General features: G+C 31.4%; 1 protein-coding gene across 3 annotated transcripts; it reads left to right on the forward strand.

Annotated features, from left to right (window-relative positions):
• Window positions 1–8,539: 8,539 nt before the first annotated feature.
• Window positions 8,540–21,416, forward strand: LOC145331425 (neuroglobin-like). 3 transcript variants are annotated; one of them, XM_080176059.1, is made up of 13 exons: window positions 8,540–8,577; window positions 9,009–9,079; window positions 12,274–12,322; window positions 12,762–12,820; window positions 14,169–14,240; window positions 14,519–14,595; window positions 15,590–15,648; window positions 15,951–16,073; window positions 16,873–16,915; window positions 18,006–18,052; window positions 18,259–18,283; window positions 19,869–19,922; window positions 20,653–21,416. In XM_080176059.1, the coding sequence occupies exons 2-13, from the start codon at window positions 9,018–9,020 to the stop codon at window positions 20,658–20,660; spliced, it is 678 nt and encodes a 225-aa protein (XP_080032185.1). In that variant the 5' UTR covers window positions 8,540–8,577; window positions 9,009–9,017; the 3' UTR covers window positions 20,661–21,416. The 3 variants fall into 3 exon arrangements, with proteins under 3 accessions (XP_080032185.1, XP_080032187.1, XP_080032188.1); XM_080176061.1 differs by having other exon boundaries at window positions 14,519–14,592; XM_080176062.1 differs by lacking the exon at window positions 12,274–12,322 and having other exon boundaries at window positions 8,549–8,577; window positions 12,764–12,820.
• The last annotated feature ends 655 nt before the right edge of the window (window positions 21,417–22,071 follow it).

Consider the following 22,071-nt stretch of genomic DNA (forward strand, 5'->3'; position numbering starts at 1 on the left):
CTACCTTTTTTAAAAATGGCATAAACCCACCAAAAATTAATACTTTTTAAAAATTTCTTTTCTAGCTGTCTACTTACAGCCATTATTAGGTCCTAGGATAGATAAAAGTTGATTTTAGATTTTTGAGATGTCCCGATTTCTTTCAAAAGATCCCACTGTGCAAAACCTAAACAAATGTACATACACTGTAACAGATATTTTTTAAACACAAGAAACAATAATGCATTTTTAACTGCATTGTTTTGAAGTTTATAAACAGACGGAAGCATATTTGTTCATACTTTTTCATTCTTTACATGTTATGTAAGTATCAATACTTTTATTGTAGTATCTATTGTATAGTTGTATGAACATTATCCTTTTTTTTGTCAATTCTATTGGTTAAGTTTTGAGGTGAAGCTTCCTGATTTGTCAATTTTTGAGATTTTTGATTGGCTAGTTTAATAGTTAAAATTAAGTGTTGCCTGTAAAAATATAATATTTTAGGCCATTTTTATTTTTTTAAGTTTTTACTTTTTTTCAATTTTGCTTAGAATGGATTCGTAATATTTTTCTGATATATGAACCCATATTGTTTTTGTCTGTTTAAGAAAATATTTAGGTTTAAAGTATTTATTAAACCGAGGTTAAAAAAATAGATTTTTTCAATAATTACTCAACAGAAATTTAAAAGTAAGGTGTCAAATTAAAGATCTTACTATTTTTGTTCATACTGGCAATTTTCTTCTTTTATTTTGTTGCGTTTTAGTACCTTAAAACCGACTTAATTATTTTTTTTTAAAACTTAAATTACTTCAAAAATACGAGGTCTACATAAAAACCGATTGCATATCTAAATTCTATGGACCATTTTACATCTATTACTTACTAAAAGAACTGGCTAGCTATCTTAATTAAATAAAAAGCAAAAAAGTTAAGACGCCTTCTTTTGAAAATTTGAGTACCCCCAACAACAAACATCTCTGGCCGCAGTGCTCAGCTCCCTAGCCTATAACCTAACCTAACCTAACTTAAAATAGTTTTTTGAAATTTTGAGTACCCACCCGACAATGAACATCTCTGGCCACAGCACTCAAAATTTAAACATTTTCCGCCTCCCCCTTTTCTTCCCCTTTACACTCAATCCCCCCTACTATTACCCTTGCCTCTGTATGTCTGGACGGGGCAAGGGAGAAAAGGTCAAAGGAAAGTCTAGTTCACCAAGACTTTGCCTTAGATTGAATTCAGACTCTGTTAGGAGGGGGGGGAGTACCCAAATTTTCAAAATTGGTAAAAAAATTCCTAAGAGGATAATGCCGTTTCCTTTTATATACACAGATACCAAAAAATCAACAGAAAAATTACTTATTTTTACTTTTCTGTCAGTGATAATAATTAGCCCAAAAAATAAAATAAAATCACTCATGGTATATTTATCTTTTCTTAGACAAAGATTATTTTAAATGTGCATTTATTTCAATCCAATGAAAATTCAAACTGAAGTACAAAATAGAATCCAGAAATTTGCCTGTCTATTTTGGCTTTCATTGTAGGTGGATTGAATTTATGTAAAGGTAATTCTTATCTCAGGACTTTAAAACTGTAAAAATAGATTTAGATATATTTCAAATAGCTTAATATATTAGATTCAAAGGCCTTATAGATTTAATTAACTTTGGGATAATGGTAAAGGACGATGGAATATTAATTATCCTTGCCAAACCATTTCATTTTTAAGTAAAAAGGTATGATAACCAATCTGCCATTGTCCTATCACTCTTAGATAAAGTTTAACTTTGGCCTATGTTATATGTTATAACACATACTTAAGACTTAAAACTTAATGTAATAAAAAGCTTTCACTTAAGCAAAGCTAAAAGGTGTGCAAAAAAAAATGCAGACATTTTTTAAATTGAAATTGCGCGGCTTGTGTTAATAGTAGAAAAATGTTACGCATATTGTTAGAACCATTAGGAAGTCTATTTTTTGATTTTGGTCTACCTGGTTTCCTCTTTCCTATGTGGGGCTTGATTGGTTATATCATCATGCCCTTTCCTTAGAGTGTGCCCCAACCATCTCCATTTTCTCTGTTTTATTGTCAGCTTAATGTCTGACATATCACTGCGCTCTAGAAGCTCAGCATTTGTGATAATTTATGAGCTATGTGGTAGAATGTCCCAACTGACTTAAAACTCAAAAAAAAATTTCCACTTTTTTCACATTTATCAATACAGCTTCTAAACTAAAAATAGCACAAAAATCGTACTCATATTTTCAAAAAATAGAGCTTATGTCGGTTCTAACGATATAATTATACATAGCATTTTTCTACTATTCACACAAGCCAAGCAGTTTGAATATTTTTAATGTCAGCATTTTTGCACACCCTTTTTTATCTTTAATGATTTAATGCACATCCATAATGATGACGCACTAAATAACCCCTTCTGTAGATTAAAATTAGTGGTTCAAACGTTTATAAACACAATTTAATCAACCAATCAAAGCCAACGAATAAGAAAACGTTATTGTAAAACTTTGTGTACTATTGTAATAATCAGTCAATTGTCTCCTCCCTCTCTGGAAACAAATACTAACTAAGAAAGAATAAAATGCGATGGTACTCTACAATTCAGTTTTCTGCCTGTCCGTCATTCTGTCCATGATTTTTTATGATTTTCCAGTATGTCTACGAAACCAATTAATATTCGCTGGATCAGACCCGTCTAATCCATACTTGAAACCAAGTATTGTATTATATTATAGACATTTTTCTACAAATAGTAAAGTAAAAAGTAGTAATATGAACACCAGTTTTGTTAGACTGTGACTTTGCCCCTTCGGGACTAACAAAACTGGAAAACAGATGCAACTAACAATTAATCTTGTCTGTTTAGTTTTGACAATGCCAGTTTTCATCAACCAATTAAGATTAAATAAAAGTAAACAAATTTAAAAATTCAACAAATGTTTATAAAACTTTGGGTGCTACTGAAATTTAAACCCTCTCTTATTTGCTGAGAGTGAACATATTAAAAAGACATAGTTATAGAAACCTGCAAACCATAAGAGTGATTTTTTTAGACATACAGACTTCTACCAACCCTTTTGTAGAAAACGTCACTTAGAAGCAATAACATTTTGTATGTATCTTATCAATTTATATTGTTATAACTCTTAATATAAAAAACTTTGTAAAATGTTTTAAATGGACATTCAGGACTTTCTGATAAGGATTACAGGGTGCTACTGTCCTTCTCATTCTGTCTTATCATGTTATTATAGACAGAATTTATTTAATTTTTCGTCCATTTTTCCCTCCCTGTAGACAACTTTTATTGTACCCAGGGAGGTAGGGAACAATGGACTGAAATTACCTTCTTAGCTGGTCCAAAACCTCTAGGTTCTTTAATTCACGTTTATCGCCACCAGGGATTTAAAGGGATAAGACAATAGCCGATAAATGGATGTACATTCCCAAAAATACCCCTACTATAATTTGCCATCAGTGGTTGAAACGTTTCGCCACTATACTAAATAAACAAACCAATTAAAATTCAGTTAAAGTACCCAAAGATGTTAAGCAAACAAAAATGAAAACGTTATTATAAAACTTTGGGAACTAGCAGAAAGAGAGGTGGACAATGGACTGTTTATTACACTAGTCCCCAAAGTTTTCTTATTGGCTGGCTTAACAACTTTGGGGACTTTTATTTGATTTTGAATGGTTAGGTTTTTAAGTACTAGCGGCTTCGCCCCTAGCCTCTAGATTTAAAAAAAATCTGGTGCTGCGACCATAATTTATGGGCATCACCAGAATTTTTTTTGGGGGGGTGAGGAATTTTCATTTTTTTTTTGGGGGGGGGGGATTGTCCCACCCCCCAAGAAAATAGCTTAAAACCACAACAGGACCAATAGGTGGTATATACCCTGAAGAGTAGTATCCGTTCGGTTCAGTTGTTACCGAGATCTTAAGCAACACACGGATGGACAGATAGACAGACAGACATGGTTCTACTTTGTATTATAGATAGTAGTGGTTAACCAACCAATCAAAATTCAGTAAAAGTCCCCAAAGTTGTTAAGCCAACGAATAAGAAAATTTATGTTTTGAGATTTCTAATATAAAATTTACTTTAAGATAAACATTTTCTTAAAAAAATTGTTCTAGCTTCAAAAAAAGGAAATTACATCCATTTAACATTTTAATTAACCTTAAAAAATAAAGTTGTTAAATGAAAGGGTAAAGTAAGCGAAAAATGAATTTGTCTCACTTAAAGTCGGAAATTTAATATTAAACAGGGAACAGGCACAATTTTTTTTTGCCATCTAACTCTAATAGGAGCAGAGATGATATGTGGGGGGGGGGGGGAGCGTTGAACGATTAAGGTCCGGAAATGGGCCTGATTGTTAAGTGTTAGCAACCTTTATTTTTAGGTTTTTCTTAAAAACTTCAAACTAATAAAAATATAAAAAAAAAAATAACTAATATGTACCATTTCTACTATGTCGATTCAAAGATATGATATGTTATCTTGAATGTATTATTCCAGTTTTGGCTCTATTGAAAGTAGAATGATACATTACTATTATGTCGATATAAATAAGGAAATCAATGTTTATGAATACGCTGATATGTAAACATAAATGTATGATTTCAGTTTCGCCCCTATTGAAAGTGGAATCTTATATTTCAAAAATCGTATCAGCGTTGAAGATATCTTCACCAAGAGAGGGGAAAGTGGAAGGGTAGATTATAGTTTTAGAGGGTCCAAACCATAATCATAGATTATAGTTCTGCTTCTATAAAAATGGATTCAACTCCCTAACTGTATAATAATAAGTAAAAGAGGTTTAGACACGGTAAAAAAAAACAGATTACTATACAATGATGATTTCTGTAGGGATCTATAGAGATAAGACAATGACCGTTAAATTGATGTACATCCCCAATGATGGTACACAAAATTTGCATAGATTACAGCTATTGATTTAAACGTTTGGACACTTAACTTAATGAACCAACCAATCAAAGTTCAAGAAAAGTCCTTAAAGTTGTAAACGTAATTATAAAACTTTGGAGACTAGTGTAATAAACAGCACAATGTCTCCTACCTCCCTGTTAAACCTGCCGTAATAAATTGTTTGTGTATTGAAGAATCCATCTGCAAAATGTATAAATAAAAGGGCGTTTCCCTCAAAGTACCTTGTTAAGCATAGAACCCCCTCTCTTTACTTATGAAATAAATTGAAAATAAGATGGTGAGGGGAGTAGTTTTTCGTTTGTTTGTTTATTACTTTTGGTAAGGTTAGTTTAGGTTAGTAACCCGTGACCGTGGCACAACACGTAGCGCATCTGTCGTCGTCGGGAAGGTGATAGATTCGAATCTCGGTCCGACACCGCGTCATAACTAAAGACGTTAAAAATTCTTCCCACTGCTACTATGTCAGATGCGCGACGTAAATAGTTAGAGTGGGGGGAATGCCTTGGCCCAAAACAGGCGCAACTCGCTACCATGCACAGTTGGGACTTCTCAGACAAAGGTCGTGCATCTCAGAGAGTTGGTTGTCTGATGGGCGATTGGACGCTTTACACCGCATTCATAAGCGGAGTATGTTTCAAGGTGCGTGGAGAGAGGTCTAGTTAGTTAGTTTAGGTTATATCAGGTACTGGGTTGTCCCAATGGGTTAGGGCACCGCATAAATAAGCCCTGCAGTAATGGGGACCCCCGCTTTGGTAAGGCATAGGCATAAGAAAATAATATTAATTTGTACATAAAAAAGAAGAATTCTTAATAATTCTTGGAACTAAAGATTCTATTAATTAATAATTTTAGTATGTGTATTTCTACTCTCCCACTCCTTCCAAAAAAAATCCATTAAAGTGGAGCTCATAAATCAGATGGGCAAACAAAAATTAAGAAATTGAAAAAAAAATTTATGCAAAATTAGTCGTTAAGAATGAAAATATTTTTAACAGTGCATTTAATATGTATATGATGTACAGTTTTTTTTTCAGGTTTAAATATATTTCTTTAAATATTTTATACCTTTTTATTGATAAACAAAAGTGCTCTAAGTCAAAAATTAATAATATAGTAAAAATATTTTATTTCTTAATTATATATTAAATTTTTTTTATATTTTATTAGTTGCATTAAATAATTCGAATATGTAGGTTATAATAGTATCTTAGTAGATATTTTTTGCTTTCATATTTTTCTCTGTCAACAATAAGAAGCACTTTATGGTGCATGTAAAACATGACGTCATACTGGCCTACCAGTGGTATATATACTGGCCTGCCTTTGGTAATTTAGTGGCCTATCGTTAGTCATTTGTATTTGTCTTTTATAGGCACAATAAACAGCTTTCATTAATAACTATGTGTCGAAACCACGTCATAACTAAAGACGTTAAAAGTTCTACTTGCTGCTATGTCATAAGCGGAACATTATGGGTAGAAGGAATGCTTTGGTCCAAAACAGGCCCTACAAACCAAGCATACTTGTGTAAAAATGTTGTACAATCAAAGTGTTGGTTGTTTGCATTAGTTGGGATGTGAATGCCTTCTGGCCTACGAAGGTTAGGACTTTACTGGATCATCAAAGTAACGTTGATAGATTCTAAAAGAAAAAAAACTATTTAAAATGTATGTAACACACAGTGGGATCTTTTGCCAAAAAACGGGACATTAAGAGTAGACAAAAGTAAACTTCAATAAATAAGCTTGTATTTAAAGAAATGATGTAATTTTTTTTTGGTTTAGCTAGGAAATAACTTAAATTTTGCCTCTGTTAACTTCTAATGTGCATTTGGTAAGTACGTCTGGCGGTTTTGGAGGAGCGAAGCTACCCTATTTTTAGATTTTAACGATTTGAATATTTTAACAAAATCAACGTCTATGTAAATATTTCTTCAATGCAAACAATGTTTGTGAACATGAATATAGCGTCAGGTGCACCCAGTTCGAGTCCCGGCATTTTTAGGTAGGTCCAGTATAAGTAAAATAGGACACTTATAAGGCATGTTTTCAAATGTTTTTTTTACAGATATAAACAACAATAACATAATTTTCAAAACACTTTTGATTTTGTGTTAATACCTTTATTCTAAGTCTAGCTATCTTCATTCAAAGTGTGTTTAAGAATATTAACATAATTACTTATATTATATTCTCTCTCAAGCATATATTTCTCTCTCTCTCTCTCTCTGAAGCATATATAATGTTTTTGCAATATTATAATTAATCCCCAAATTTGAATTTCTGCTGGACCAAAACCAGTTAGAAATACAATTTTTTTTAGAACACATGAAATTTAGCAAATTTAAATGCTAAAATAAAAGTATTTATAAGTCATCTTTATTTAACGACTCCATTATCCCTTAAATGTCCATTAAAACCACGAGATCGGCAAAATTCGTTAAAAATCATGCCAACGGCGGCAAATAACGGCGAAACGGTTCGCCAGAGGCAAATGATGCATAAGTCAAGAAAGATCTGCCTTAAAAAGTTTGAAAATATTGCAGAGATGACTTTGGGCTCTAAAATGACTCCTTCCCCCTCTAACGAAGGAAAATTTGAAATTAACAAGAACGATGCAATGTAAAATGCTCAATTACTCAAAAACAGCCGGGAGGCCCTAGGTTGTGAAAACTGTTTTATACACAATACATGTTGCATATTAATATTATTATTGCAAAACCTGGGGCCTCCTGGCCGTTTTTGGGTAAAATGGAGAAAACTGATTTTTTGGGGTTAAAAATCTTAATATTTTTGGTGAAATTTTCTCACAAAATGTCAATGTACACCACCAAAAAAATATTTTTTTTTTAATTTTTTCTTTAATTAGACATTGGTACAGGTATCTGAAAAGTACCTCAATCAAAAATTATTTGCATAAGCTGAAAATAAATGTATTTTTTGTTGCTTTGAAAAAATTGTGTAAAAAAATCTGGAAAATCATCAAAACTGAAAAGAAACTTTTCACTACCTTTTCTAAAAATGGCATAAATCCGCCAAAAATTAATATTTAAAAAAAATTTCTTTTCTAGCTGTCTACTTACAGCCATTATTAATTCCTATGATAGATAAAAGTCGATTTTAAATTTTTTGGATGCCCCGATTTTTTTCAAAAGATCCCACTGTGTAACATTTTGACTGTATAAAAGCATTTAATAATCGTATAATAAGCGTAGCGACTCTATCATAGTTATCAGATAGTCCGTACGTCCCTTTAAAATATGTTTTTTGTTTTTTTTTTGACAACAAATGTTTGGTAGATATAAAAATCCTATTCATATTAACTTTTAGATACTGATTCCTATTACAAAAGGTACAATGTTATATCAAAGAATTTCTATAATCAAGTCCTAAAAATATTAGTATGTCCTTAAACAATATTCTAATTTACCTACAAATTTGCAAATTTTGTTTAGAATTATACATTTATATTCTGCTTATTCAGTTCTGAAACTCTACAAGTGTTAATAGTCGTTTGTCCTCCTGTTTCAAATCTTTGCTTTTATAGATGTTGTCATCCTTGTTACATTTCTTTTCAGATGCTAAATGTAACCTGATTTGAAAATCAGATTTAGGTAAAACATGTATAAGATATAACAATAATTCTTAGTTTAGCAATAATGAAATTTAAACTAATTTTAAAATTAAAACTTTGATTGATATTTAAAGATTAGAATGTCGTCTGTTTTTAACATATTTATGAAAATAATTAATAATATGAATTTTAACTTTATGTGAGTTTTGTTTTAAACAAATATAAACTGATTTGTTGAGATTCGCTTTTATGAATGTTGTCATCTTTTTTTAATATTTATCTAGAGTTTAGCTTTTTATAAACTAGTGGAAGCGCCCCTTGGATTAGGGCTCTGAATTCGAAGATTTAAAAAATGGCCTAAAACAATTATAATACTTTATAGTGCCTGTATAAAAATTTATCCCCTTTTATACAGGCACTATAAAGAGCTTCAAGTTAAAACAAAAATCTTTACTTGTGTTTAATAATTAGTTGTTAGAAATGGGTTGTGGAGTTATAAGCAAAGAGTTTTGTCTCTCAGGAAGACGGCTGGCTTTGACAAGGTATCTATCCATATATCTATCTATCTATATGTCTGTCTATCTATCTATCTATCTATCTATCTATCTATCTATCTATCTATCTATCTATCTATCTATCTATCTATCTATCTATCTATCTATCTATCTATCTATCTATCTATCTATCTATCTATCTATCTATCTATCTATCTATCTATCTATCTATCTATCTATCTATCTATCTATCTATCTATCTATCTATCTATCTATCTATCTATCTATCTATCTATCTATCTATCTATCTATCTATCTATCTATCTATCTATCTATCTATCTATATGTCTGTCTATCTATCTATCTATCTATCTATCTATCTATCTATCTATCTATCTATCTATCTATCTATCTATCTATATGTCTGTCTATCTATCTATCTATCTATCTATCTATCTATCTATCTATCTATCTATCTATCTATCTATCTATCTATCTATCTATCTATTTATCTATCTATCTATCTATCTATCTATCTATCTATCTATCTATCTATCTATCTATCTATCTATCTATCTTATCTATATATCTATCTATCTATCTATCTATCTATCTATATATCTATCTATCTATCTATCTATCTATCTATCTATCTATCTATCTATCTATCTATCTATCTATCTATCTATCTATCTATCTATCTATCTATCTATCTATCTATCTATCTATCTATCTATCTATCCATCTATCTATCTATCTATATATCTATCTATCTATCTATCTATCTATCTATCTATCTATCTATCTATCTATCTATCTATCTATCTATCTATCTATCTATCTATCTATCTATCTATCTATCTTATCTATCTTATCTATCTATCTATCTATCTATATATCTATCTATCTATCTATCTATCTATCTATCTATCTATCTATCTATCTATCTATCTATCTATCTATCTATCTATCTATCTATATATCTATCTATCTATCTATCTATCTATCTATCTATCTATCTATTTATCTATATGTCTGTCTATCTATCTATCTATCTATCTATCTATCTATCTATCTATCTATCTTTCTATCTATCTATCTATCTATCTATCTATCTATCTATCTATCTATCTATCTATCTATCTATCTATCTATCTATCTATCTATCTATCTATCTATCTATCTATCTATCTATCTATCTATCTATCTATCTATCTATCTATCTATCTATCTATCTATCTATCTATCTATCTATCTATCTATCTATCTATCAATCTATCTATCTATCTATCTATCTATCTATCTATCTATCTATCTATCTATCTATCTATCTATCTATCTATCTATCTATCCTATCTATTTATCTATCTATCTATCTATCTATCTATCTATCTATCTATCTATCTATCTATCTATCTATCTATCTATCTATCTATCTATCTATCTATCTATTTATCTATCTATCTATCTATCTATCTATCTATCTATCTATCTATCTACATTTCAATTTATAGAGTAGCTTCGCTGAAAATAACGAATTAATAGGTGTGAGTGGTAAAACAAGGATGACAACATCCATAAAAGCGAAGCTCTGAAACTGCATGAAAGACAAACATTAACTCCTGTGAGTGTCAGAACTGAATATAAAAAATGAGAATATGTAAGTTTTGACAAAATTATACGTAAACTTGTTGCAAAATTTCTTGAATGCAGAATTCTGTTTAAGGACATACTGACATTGTTAGGACTTGATTATAGAGATGCTGCGCTCATAATATTGTACCTTATTAAGTTATTGTGATTGGAATCAGTAATCCAAAAATCAGATCAATCGGATGATTTTATCACATAAAAAATTGTTGTTAAAAAAGTAAAAAAACAACATATTTAAAATTGACGTACGGACATTCTGGCAACGATTATAGAGTTGCTTCGCTTTCTAACTCGCACCTATCTACTACAGTAATCATCATGCAAAGTTTGAAATCGATAGAAAAATTCTAACATGCCTAAATTAACGAAAAAGCTATCGGTTACGGACTGACTGACGGACGGACTTACCGACCCTAATTATAGAAAAGCTTCGCTTTTAAAAATCAAAGGGAGTATGATTGAACAATGAGTGGGTAGGGTTATATCCTAATTTTGTATGAAATGTCCATAAAGTCCTTATTTGAAAGGGCTTTGAAAAAGGGGCCCAAAGGAACAATTTATGTTGGGTTTTATTGATTTGGGAGGAGTATTACCCCTACCGCTTGGATGTTTGTGATTAAAAAAATACAAATTTTCCGAAATTAAGGAAACAAACTTTATAAACTGACCAAAATAAAAGACTTTTTTTATTTTGTTTTATTGAATTATGTTGCAAGTTTTGCACAATTATTAAAATTAAATTATTTAACAATGGGCAAAATTCTATAAAAATTTCTATATAGTCTTACAATATAGATATAATCCTCATATATAAGTAACAGAATGTCAATCCGTCTAAGTGTGTGTTTTTTTCCGAAGGATCTTGCTAACCACTGGACCGATATCGCTTTCCTTTGCAATGTAGCTTCTCTTGGATACTAGGAAGGTTTATAACTATTTTAGGGGAAGGTACTACCAACCTCTGTATGTGTATGTATGTAGCCTTGATTCTCTGAAGTTAGGATTCAGATGTACGAGGAGATTGGAGGTGAGAATCCTTTGACCAATCCTAGATTGGTAAGCTTCGCGCACAGCTGAGTGTATGCTATGTTACATTACAAGCTGACCCGCAATTCTCGTGGAAGCTTCTCAATTATTACATCACCCTGGCCTAGAGTTTTGGCAGGTATTCCATATTAAGCCACCCTAATTAATGGCACTCTCATATGAATGTGGAGCATAGACGAGGGAAAGCACGATTACAGTTGCTTGATAGGTAGGATCCTAACTTTCTACAGATTTTCCTCCTTACAACCTAAGGGCATCACAGGGAAGGTTGCGTGATTATTTTCTGACAAATTGTAACAGCATTTGTCATCCAAGTGCAATATCTATGAGGGGCCTTGAACTCGGATTTTCCCAACCACAGCGTAGTGCGCTAACCATTACTTTATGGGACACCCTTACTACTACCAACCTAGAAAATCGCCCATGAAAATGAATTACATCCCACAAATTTTTATATGTTAAGACTTAAGAAATATAATTTCCTATGGCAGCCCTCCTACTAGATGAACGAACTGACCAATAAAGTTTAAAATCTATCTTAGTGGCCATGATGACGGGGACAGGAGAATTGGAAAAGATGGTATTTCTACAAGGGCTAATTAATTAACCTCAACTTTATCTTCAGTTTTTTTAACAAAACATAAAATGATCCATAGTCTCGAATACCTTATCATACTTAGGTGGCACTGTTGGTTTGCCAGAGCTTAGAAGGGTGCCCCCCTCTTTATTTTGAAAAAAAATTGGGAGGTAGTTTTTGTTTTACTTAGGTCAGGTTAAGTTAGGTTGGGTCAGGGTATCAGGCCACGCAGGATAATAAATATTTAGTTGAAACTCCCCACCCTCCTGTTTTTCTTTCTATTTTTAAAGAGCCCTGGGGGAGGGGGTGGGTTTCTGTGCTAGATAGGTACTTTGAGGGAAACATTGTTAAAAAAGAAAAAACTTGCCAAAACTCTGAGAAGAAATTGCACAAAATGTTGTTACGGCCAGACATAGATAATATTATATGGTTAATTGTTCAATCCTCTTGTTCAGCACGAATGATGATGGAGAGAAGATTATTGATAAAATTGGACTTACAAAACGACAAATGTAAGTATTCTATAATACAAATTAGCTTGATGTCTGTCCGTCTGTCCCTTAAGATCTCGGTAACCACTGAACCGATCGGATTCTACTCTTCAGTGTATATACCTACTGGTCCTGTGGAGGGTTTAAGCTATTTTCTTGGGGGATGGGACACCCCGACCCCCCAAAAAAAACAAAAAAATCCCCCAACCATTTTTTAAAAAGAATTTGCTAAAGATTTCCTTGGCCCTTTTACGAATTTCGCCTTAATTTTTTTTTAAAATGTCCTCTTGGGGCAAAGTCCCTAGAGGCTAGGGGCGAAGCCGCTAGTAGTTATTTATAGCATCAAATTATAGACAGCTTTCCGCGAATATTAAAATGAAAAACTAAGATTAAGACCAATTTTGTTAGCCCCGAAAGGTTAAAGGCTAACAAAACATTTTATTCTAATATTCATTGAAAACTGTATGTAATAAGATTCTACACATGATTTTGCAGTATGGCTGTAAACTGGTTCTAATCAAGTGGATATTTATAGGGTTAAAGCTGGAAATACTTTTCAATGTGTTTAGTAGCAAAAGCTACACTATAATCCACTGTGTTTGCCTGTTCTTTGTCTGTGTGTTAGTCCATAACACTATATGCTGAAACATTTATCGCATCCGCTTTTTGTTAAAGACAAGAAGTTAAAAATGCTTCCTACTGATGCTATGTCAGGAACATAGTAATAGTGTCTAACTTTTTATCTTTGTGACGTAACAAAAATCGAAGGATGAGAGGAAAGGTGGGAAAGGAAACCCCTAAAAAAGAGATAGATTTTTGTTACGTCAAAAAGATAAAAAGTTAGACACTATTACTAGGTGCCTTATGTCAGGTTTGCGACAGGAATGCCACGCAACCAGTGAAACTCAATACCATGCACTTCAAGACAAAGGTTGTGCAATGAAAGACATAAAGGTCATCTAGAGGATATCCATGATTCTATATATCTTTTTCAGGTTCCTACTTAGAGCATCTAGAGGATATCCATGATTCTATATATCTTTTTCAGGTTTCTACTTAGAACATCTAGAGGATATCCATGATTCTATATATATATCTTTTTCAGGTTCCTACTTGAGCATCTAGAGGATATCCATGATTCTATATATCTTTTTCAGGTTCCTACTTAGAGCATCTAGAGGATATCCATGATTCTGTATATTTTTTTTAAGTTCCTACTTAGAACATCTAGAGGATATCCATGATTCTATATATCTTTTTCAGGTTTCTACTTAGAGCATCTAGAGGATATCCATGATTCTATATATCTTTTTTAAGTTCCTACTTAGAGCATCTAGAGGATATCCATCATTCTATATATCTTTTTCAGGTTTCTACTTAGAACATCGTGGAGAACAATTAGTAATGAGATGACAATCCATGGTCTAACAATCTTTGTTGAGTAAGTATACATTTTCCCAGTAAGGCTTTGAATCCGCTGCATTAGAACCGGTTCTCGGTCATACTCAAAAATCGTATTACAGACAATATTCCACGGAAATTTTTAAAAAGTCAAGAGATTAATACTAGTTTTATTAGCCATTGCCTTCAGCCCATAGGGGCTAACAAAAGTGGTATTTATCCTAAAATTTTTCATTTGACATCCGCAGAAAGCTTTCGACAATACGATGCAATAAATAATTATTTTGGTAGATGTTGAATTTCTTATTATATTTGTAGTATGTTTAAGTCCCATCGGGAGGTGCATGATGTATTTCCAAGACTGAATCCTGTACTGGCAAGTCATTACACAGGTGGTATGTTTTATGCTAAATTTATACAATTCTATATTTTAAATTTATATTGTAAAAAAAAGTTTTTATCTTAATCATAACATTGTATCTATGTATAATAATCCTAATTATCAATTTATTGTTGCCTCCATTAAGATGATCAATCTACTAATTCACCAAAAACTAATTTCTATAATTCCTCTATTAATCAATCAATCAATCCATCAAGTAACTGAATTATGACCCAAATAGAAATGCACTTCTCAATCCAAAATTGATCAATCCATTGATTTATAAATTGATACATCCATTCTTCCATTAATATGATTGTTTATTTAGCAATTCATCTAGCAAACATTTAATGATCCATTGATCCATCCAAAACATTATTGGCAATTCATCTAGCATCCAAATTATGGATTATTCAATATTCATTCATATAACGTTTGTAAATATATTTGTAAATTATAGAATTTAGATAAGACAATAAATCTTTAAATATAGATGAATAACCAGACAACTACCTGGTTATCCTTGTTGGGGACCTTTTTTGTCTGCTACAAATTGCTTTCTGCTCTTTTGTAATGACTTGGCTGTAATATTCCTGATGCTTTTGATTGATTTTCAAAGACCCAAATAGAAGACGGCACAGGGACACAATACAATCTGTCCCGATTTTGTATTACTTTTGCGGAACATGATTGCAGTTACGTCATATTTTTCTTTCCCGAAAAAGGGAAGGGGGAAAGAAAAAAAGGGAAGGGGGGAAGAAAAAAGAGATGGGAGAAAATGGGGTTTTCCCCATCTCTTTTGAAGAGATTTTCTTCCCCCCTTCCCTTTTTCGGGAAAGAAAAATATGACGTAACTGCAATCATGTTCCGCAAAAGTAATACAAAATCGGGACAGATTGTATTGTGTCGGCACGGGGTCCTCAGGTTGGGGACATACAGTTATTTAAACCCATCCCCCTCTATTGTTTTACTCTAATGATAAGACTGACGTTCTGCATATGATCTAGGTATAAAGTGTCCATCAGATAAGATTGTCAATGATGCCTTCAGGATACATGGAGCTAAGGTGATCATCTTTTTAATTCATTAACTTAAATAGAATATCTATGACCATCAAGGAAACAAGGGCAATTGACTGTTTATAAAACTAGTCCCCAAAGTTTTATAATAACGTTTACTTATTCGTTTGCTTAACAACTTTTTGAACCTTAGTGAATTTTGATTGGTTTAATCATTAATTTAAGCGTTCAAAAGTTTCATTCACTTAGTTTTATCTACAGAAAGTGTAATTTTGTGTATCATCATTGGGGATTTACATCAATTTATCGACCATCGTCTTATCCCTTTAAATCCCTGAAATGTATATAGGTAATGAACAGAGTGGATGAAGCCCTAAGAAATTTTGACCAACTTGAGTTGGTAATTTCCCTGCTAAAACAAACAGGGGCATATCACAGAAGATTCACTGGATTCAAACCTCATTTTTTCAAGGTAGTATATTCTTTCCATTATAGCTTCGAAACCGATTAATATCCGATGGATTAGAACCATTTTATAGCTATGCTGAAATATTATATACTAGCGGCTTCGCCCCTAGCCTCTATTTTCATTTCTTGGGGGGGGGGGGGTTTGGGGTGTCCCACCCCCCAAGAAAATAGTTATAAACCTTCCCGGGACCTATGAGAAGCTACCCTGTAAAGGAGAACCCGATCGGTTCAGCGGTTAGCGAGATCCTTCGTTACAAACAAACAGACAAACAAACACACAAACAGACAGACATCGTTCTACTTTGTATTATAGATAGCATCCAATTACAGACAATTCTCCACGAATATGATAATCAAAATCATAAAATTAATAGCAGTTTTGTTAGACCAGGCCTTCGGACACGCGGAGCTAGGAAAACTGGTTTTGATCTTTTAATTTTTCATTTTGATATCCGCGGAAAGCTGTCTATAATACGATGTGATAAATAACTACTTTGAAATCATTGAAATCCATGAATATAAAAAATGGTTAATTTTATCTTTATATAAAAGTAATAGAATGTCTATCTGTCTGTTGGTACTGAAGGATATTGGTATGGTTCACCTTTACAAAGTAAATTCTCATAGGTTCTAAGAACTATTTTTAGGGAGGGTACCACCAACCTTCCAAGAGAAAAATTTAAATTTGCTTTATATAAGAATAAATCAATCATCAACTTTGAAGGATAAATACTAAACCTTTTTTAAAACAAATCTTTTATTATATTTTGTTTTCTGAAATATTTTTTTTTTGATATTTTCAGCATTTTGAGCAGCCTTTTCTTCATCTGATCAGATCTCTACTTGGTAAGTCACATTTTATTTCATGTGTCAAAACTAAAGGATCTAAAGGGATAAGAAAATAGCTGATAAATTTATGTACATTACAAAATATGTGTATTACAATAAGTGGTTGAAACTTTCAACACTTAACTTAATAAACCAACCAATCAAAAGTCCCCAAAATGTCTCATCTCTGGTCAAATCTCCTGATGCCAGTAAAATTCAGGCTCTTTTTTCGTACAATACATATTCTGAACATATGAATATATAAAAAGAATTTTATAAACATTTTTAAAGGTTTATTTACTTAGTTAAATGTAAAGATTTTTTATTTTTCCTTGTTTAAAGACTACTGGGTATCTTTCACATAATCTAAAATAAAATTCCTGCAAAAATATTTTTATTTTTCTACCAAATTTATTAAATTTAATTGCAATCTGTTATTAAATTTATTTAGTTTTCAAAATATGTTTTTAATTTGATTTATAATTGAATCGATTGATAAAAATTGTATTGTAATGAAAACTTTGTTTTCCTTTACATTTAATTGAAAAATATTATCTTTTGTGGTCTTATCGTAGTACGCTAGCTTACTTTATAAGCTAAATATTGTACCTATTGTAAGACAAACATTTGTCTTATTTTAAAAGCGAAGCTTTTCTATAATTGGGTCAGTCTGTCCGTCTGTATCGGATAGCTGTTATTGTTGATTTACTTTGCATAATAATTATTGTAACAATTAAATAGGTAAGATTTAAAGCGTAGTAACTCTGTTGCCAGAAATTCAGTACGTAATTCTGATTTTTAATTTTTACAATTTTTTGTATGATATAATTATCCTATCTGTTTGATTTTTGGAATAATGATTCCTTGGATAATAAAGTACAATATTATCTAACTCATCTCTGTAATAAAGTCCTCTTAATGTAAGTAATAAGTATGTCATGAAATTATGAAATTTTGCCTTATGATATATTTATTATTTACATTCAGTTTTGTTTAGAATTTATATTCTGCTTAATTATTTTGTCTAATTTAGTCATCCTTGTTTTATCTTTTAAAATATTTTTGACTTCATGTCTATGAATAATAATATACCAATCTATCTATCTAGGTACCAAGTATACCGACCAGGTGCATGAAGTTTACGTGGCAACAGCAAGGAGAAATATTTTCTAAAAATATCTAAAATTTAACGAAAATAACTGTTTAGACTTTTAAGTTTATATTCTGCTTAATCAGCTCTGACACTCTACAAATATTGATGTTCGTTTGTCCTACCGTTTCGGGGCTTCGTTTTCATGGATGTTTGTTGTCATCCTTGTTTCTTTATGTGTGATATTAAAGAAAATATTTTTAATAATTACAGAATGTTAATTCAAGCTCTTCAAGGTGATTTTTATTTTAAGATTCAGATCTTGTTAGAATTTTTAATAAATCAAGTTTATACTGCTTGACTTTACTTCAGTGTTTGATTCAAAATAGATATTCTATGTAAATCAGGAATCTAAAGTGATAAGAAAATGGCTGATAAATTGATGTACATCCCCACCAATGATATACAAAAGAAAACCTTCTATAGATTAAAATAAGTGGTTGAAACGTTTGGACACTCTTCTTCTTGAACCAACCAATCAAAATGCGATATTATTCCCCAAAGTTTTTTTAGCCAACGAATAAAAAACCAATATCCTAAAAGTTTTGGTCCACATCAACAAAATTACCCCTTCTGTAGATAACAATTTGTGGTGAAATCTAACTGGCATGCAAAGTTATCAAATATCAAGTTGCTAAAAAAATGGATCTAGTGCAGTTCACGATAAAATGTTCCTGGTAACGTTTTTCATCAAAAATCTATGAACTCTAAAAGTTGTTAGCTGCCAAACGGCTGAACGTGTGTGTTGTGCCTGCACACTGTTTTAACAAGCATAAGAAGGCCTATAATTCACAGAAGAAACAAGGATGACAACATCCATAAAAGCGAAGCACTGAAATGGTAGGACAAATGAACATTAACACTTGTATAGTGTCAGAACTTAATAATCAGAATATAAATGTATAAGAGTGAAAGCAAAATTGTAAGTAAATTTGTTGAAAAACTGCTTGATACATTATAATATTATAAACATATTACATTTTTAGGACTTATTTATAGAGTTGCTTCGCTTATAACATTATACTTTGTTGTCCCAGGAATCAATATACCAAAATTCAGATCAATCGGATGATTAGATCACATAAAAATTTGTTGTTAAAAAAGTAAAAAAATCCACATGTTTAAAATGGACGTACGGACATTTTGGTAATGATTATAGAGTTGCTACGCTAAATGAATCACCATGCAAAGTTTGAAATCGATAGGACAATTCTAACATGCCTAAATTAACGAAAAAAGCTATTCGTTACGGACGGACGGACCGACCCGAATTATAGAAAAGCTTCACTTTTAAAAATGCGAGTAATGACTATTCCAGATTATTAGTAGGCCTTCCTTTGTCGGTTAAAATTTTGTGCGGACATAAACTATTCGTTCTTCCGTTTAGTCGTTATAGTTCATAGTTCTGAAGATAATCGTTACCAGGAACATTTTTCCGTAAACTTCACTAGATCCAAAATAAAGTTGAAGTCATCTTGCCAATCATAAGCATTCTTATTAAAGATGAAACTTATTTTATTGGTAAAGAGGCTAATTTATAATTCATTTTGTGTGTACGTCAGTCCGTCCGTAACGATATGGGAAAAATTCGAATTTCTCGGCTGCTTTTGAAGATAGATAGCTGAAATTTTCTCTGTATCAATGAGCATCAAGTGTATAATTTACTTTGTCTGTCAGTTTGTCGGTCATGTATAAAAGAAAGGTTAAGAATTATTACTTATTTATCAACTGAATATCCTCTCTATAATTCATTTTGTCTGTTTGTAAATTAATTTCTAGTGCTTCGTTTCTTATTGATGTTACCATCCTTGTTTTATTTAGATGGATATAATGGAGAAAGCAGAGTTGCTTATATCATGCTGAAGGAGAATAAAGGTATTCATCTTTTTTTTAGTAGATAATCTTTTCTTTTATTAGGGTTGGTCCGTACGCCCTTAACGGTTAGGTAACGATTTAGGAAGCGTAGCAACTCTATAATCGTTACAAGAATGTTCGTACGTTCATATAAAAATGCTGATTTTAAATTTTTGGAAAACATTTTTTTATATGATATGATTATCCAATTCATCTGATTTTTGGAATAATGATTCCTAAAAAACAAGGTACAATAATATAAGCGATGAATATCTATAAGCAAAACTCCAATTTACGTTTAAGTTTTATAAAAGCTACCTTTAAAATGCTTTACTGGAAGACACAAACTTACAACATGTTAAATTATATACTTTACTTTATTCGTCTGTCTGTCTGTAACGCTACCAGGTAAATTTTATAAATCTGATTAACACTTAAGAAAGAAGGTTAAATTGCTTTAAAAAGATTAAAATCTACTCTTCAATTGGAGCGTTTTCTCTTCGGAGGGTGGTTAAACTCTCCCCAAAATAGTTATAAACCTTGCAAGGACACTTGGAAAAGGAGAACCATATTGGTTCAGTGGCTAGGAAGTTCCTTTGACACAAACACACTTACAGACATACATAGATCCTCTTACTTTTATATTCGGATTTAAAACTGCTTTTTTATAATTGCATTACAAAAGTACTTTTTATACCTATGCAATTTATTGTTATTTTATACTTTTCGTGCATTTTTTTTATAATTTTAGATTTTTGATGAATAGAAGATTGAAAAAAAATTATGATTGTTATATTTTTTAATATCTTCATATTTATTGTTAACAGAGATTTGATTAGTTGTCATTGTTGTAATGTCGGTAATAGTTTTTTACGCATCGTATTATTATAGACAGCTTTCCGCGGATAATGGAAAAATAAATCATAAGATTGATTCCAGTTTTATCGTCACCGAGGGGCCTAAGGCCCGGACTTTAAAAAATGGTATTAATGTTATGATTTTATTATAATATTTCTGCAAAATTGTCTGAATTACGATGCTATACATAATTTTTCAGTATGGCTGAGAACCGGTTCTTATCTACCGGATATGAATCGGTTTATAAGCCATACTGGAAAGAAAATTGGTTATGTTTTCTACTTATGATAAATGCATAAGTTTAGAGTAACATAAAATTTAACTTTTTAAAAATCTTGAATAAATGTTGTAAATATTTATCCAGTATGCCTTGAAAACCGATTGATATTCACTGGATTAGAACCGGTTCTCAGTCATACTGAAAAATCATGTATATTTAGCATCGCATTTCAGACAATTTTCCACAAATACTAAAGTAAAAATCCTAATAATAATCAGTTTTGTTAGCCCAGGCCTTCGTGGCCTTTCGTGGCTAACAAAACTTGTTTTAATCTTATAATTTTCTATTTTAATGTCCGCGGAAAGCTGTCTATAATACGATGCGATAAATAATTTGTATCAGAGATTTGATTGATAAATAAAGTTTTTATAAATATGTATTTATTTTATCTTACATATCATTTAGATGTAGTTGTGATAAAAACTTTGAATATCTACAATTAAGTTCATAATATATGCTTTAAATGGACAGATAAGAAATTTTGATACTGTACTTGCGTACTAGCTATTTTATTCATTTGCCTAAAAACTTTGAACATTGGTTTCTACGTCTAGGTAAGGTATTGCCGTCAGTGAGTAATAATTAATCTTGGTATGATGATTTCTGTAACATTTAGATATAATTATATAAATAACTATTCTATTTTCTATTAGATAAATATAGCGAAACATCTCTATCTATAATACAAAGTAGAACGATGTCTGTCTGTCCGTCCGTCCGTCTGTCTGTTCGTTCGTCCGTCCCTTAAGATATCGGTAACCATAGAACCGATCGGATTCTACTCTTCAGGGTATATACCTACTGGTCCTGTGGTGGTTTTAGGCTATTTTCTTGGAAGTGGGACACCCACAACCCCCCCAAAAACCAAAAATTATAAATCCCCCCCATTTTTTTAAATAGAAAGTAGTGGGGTCACCTTAGTGGGGGTACTTAATTTTTTTTTAACAGAAAGTAGTGGGGGTACTTAATTTTTTTAAATTACCTCTAGAGGCTAGGGGCGAAGCCGCTAGTAATACAATAATGTATCATGAA

Source organism: Acartia tonsa, chromosome 11 (genome assembly GCF_053477335.1).
Source record: "Acartia tonsa isolate MP-2025a chromosome 11, ASM5347733v1, whole genome shotgun sequence".
NCBI lineage: Eukaryota > Metazoa > Arthropoda > Copepoda > Calanoida > Acartiidae > Acartia > Acartia tonsa.

Bases quoted from the DNA above. Each gene is read 5' to 3' on its own strand.
- LOC145331425 (XM_080176059.1), top strand. From the start codon at position 9,018: ATGGGTTGTGGAGTTATAAGCAAAGAGTTTTGTCTCTCAGGAAGACGG. The intron at 18,053-18,258 runs AGGAGAAATATT...TTTAATAATTAC, and splicing joins AAGTTTACGTGGCAACAGCA to AGAATGTTAATTCAAGCTCT. The intron at 18,284-19,868 runs GTGATTTTTATT...TGTTTTATTTAG, and splicing joins GTTAATTCAAGCTCTTCAAG to ATGGATATAATGGAGAAAGC.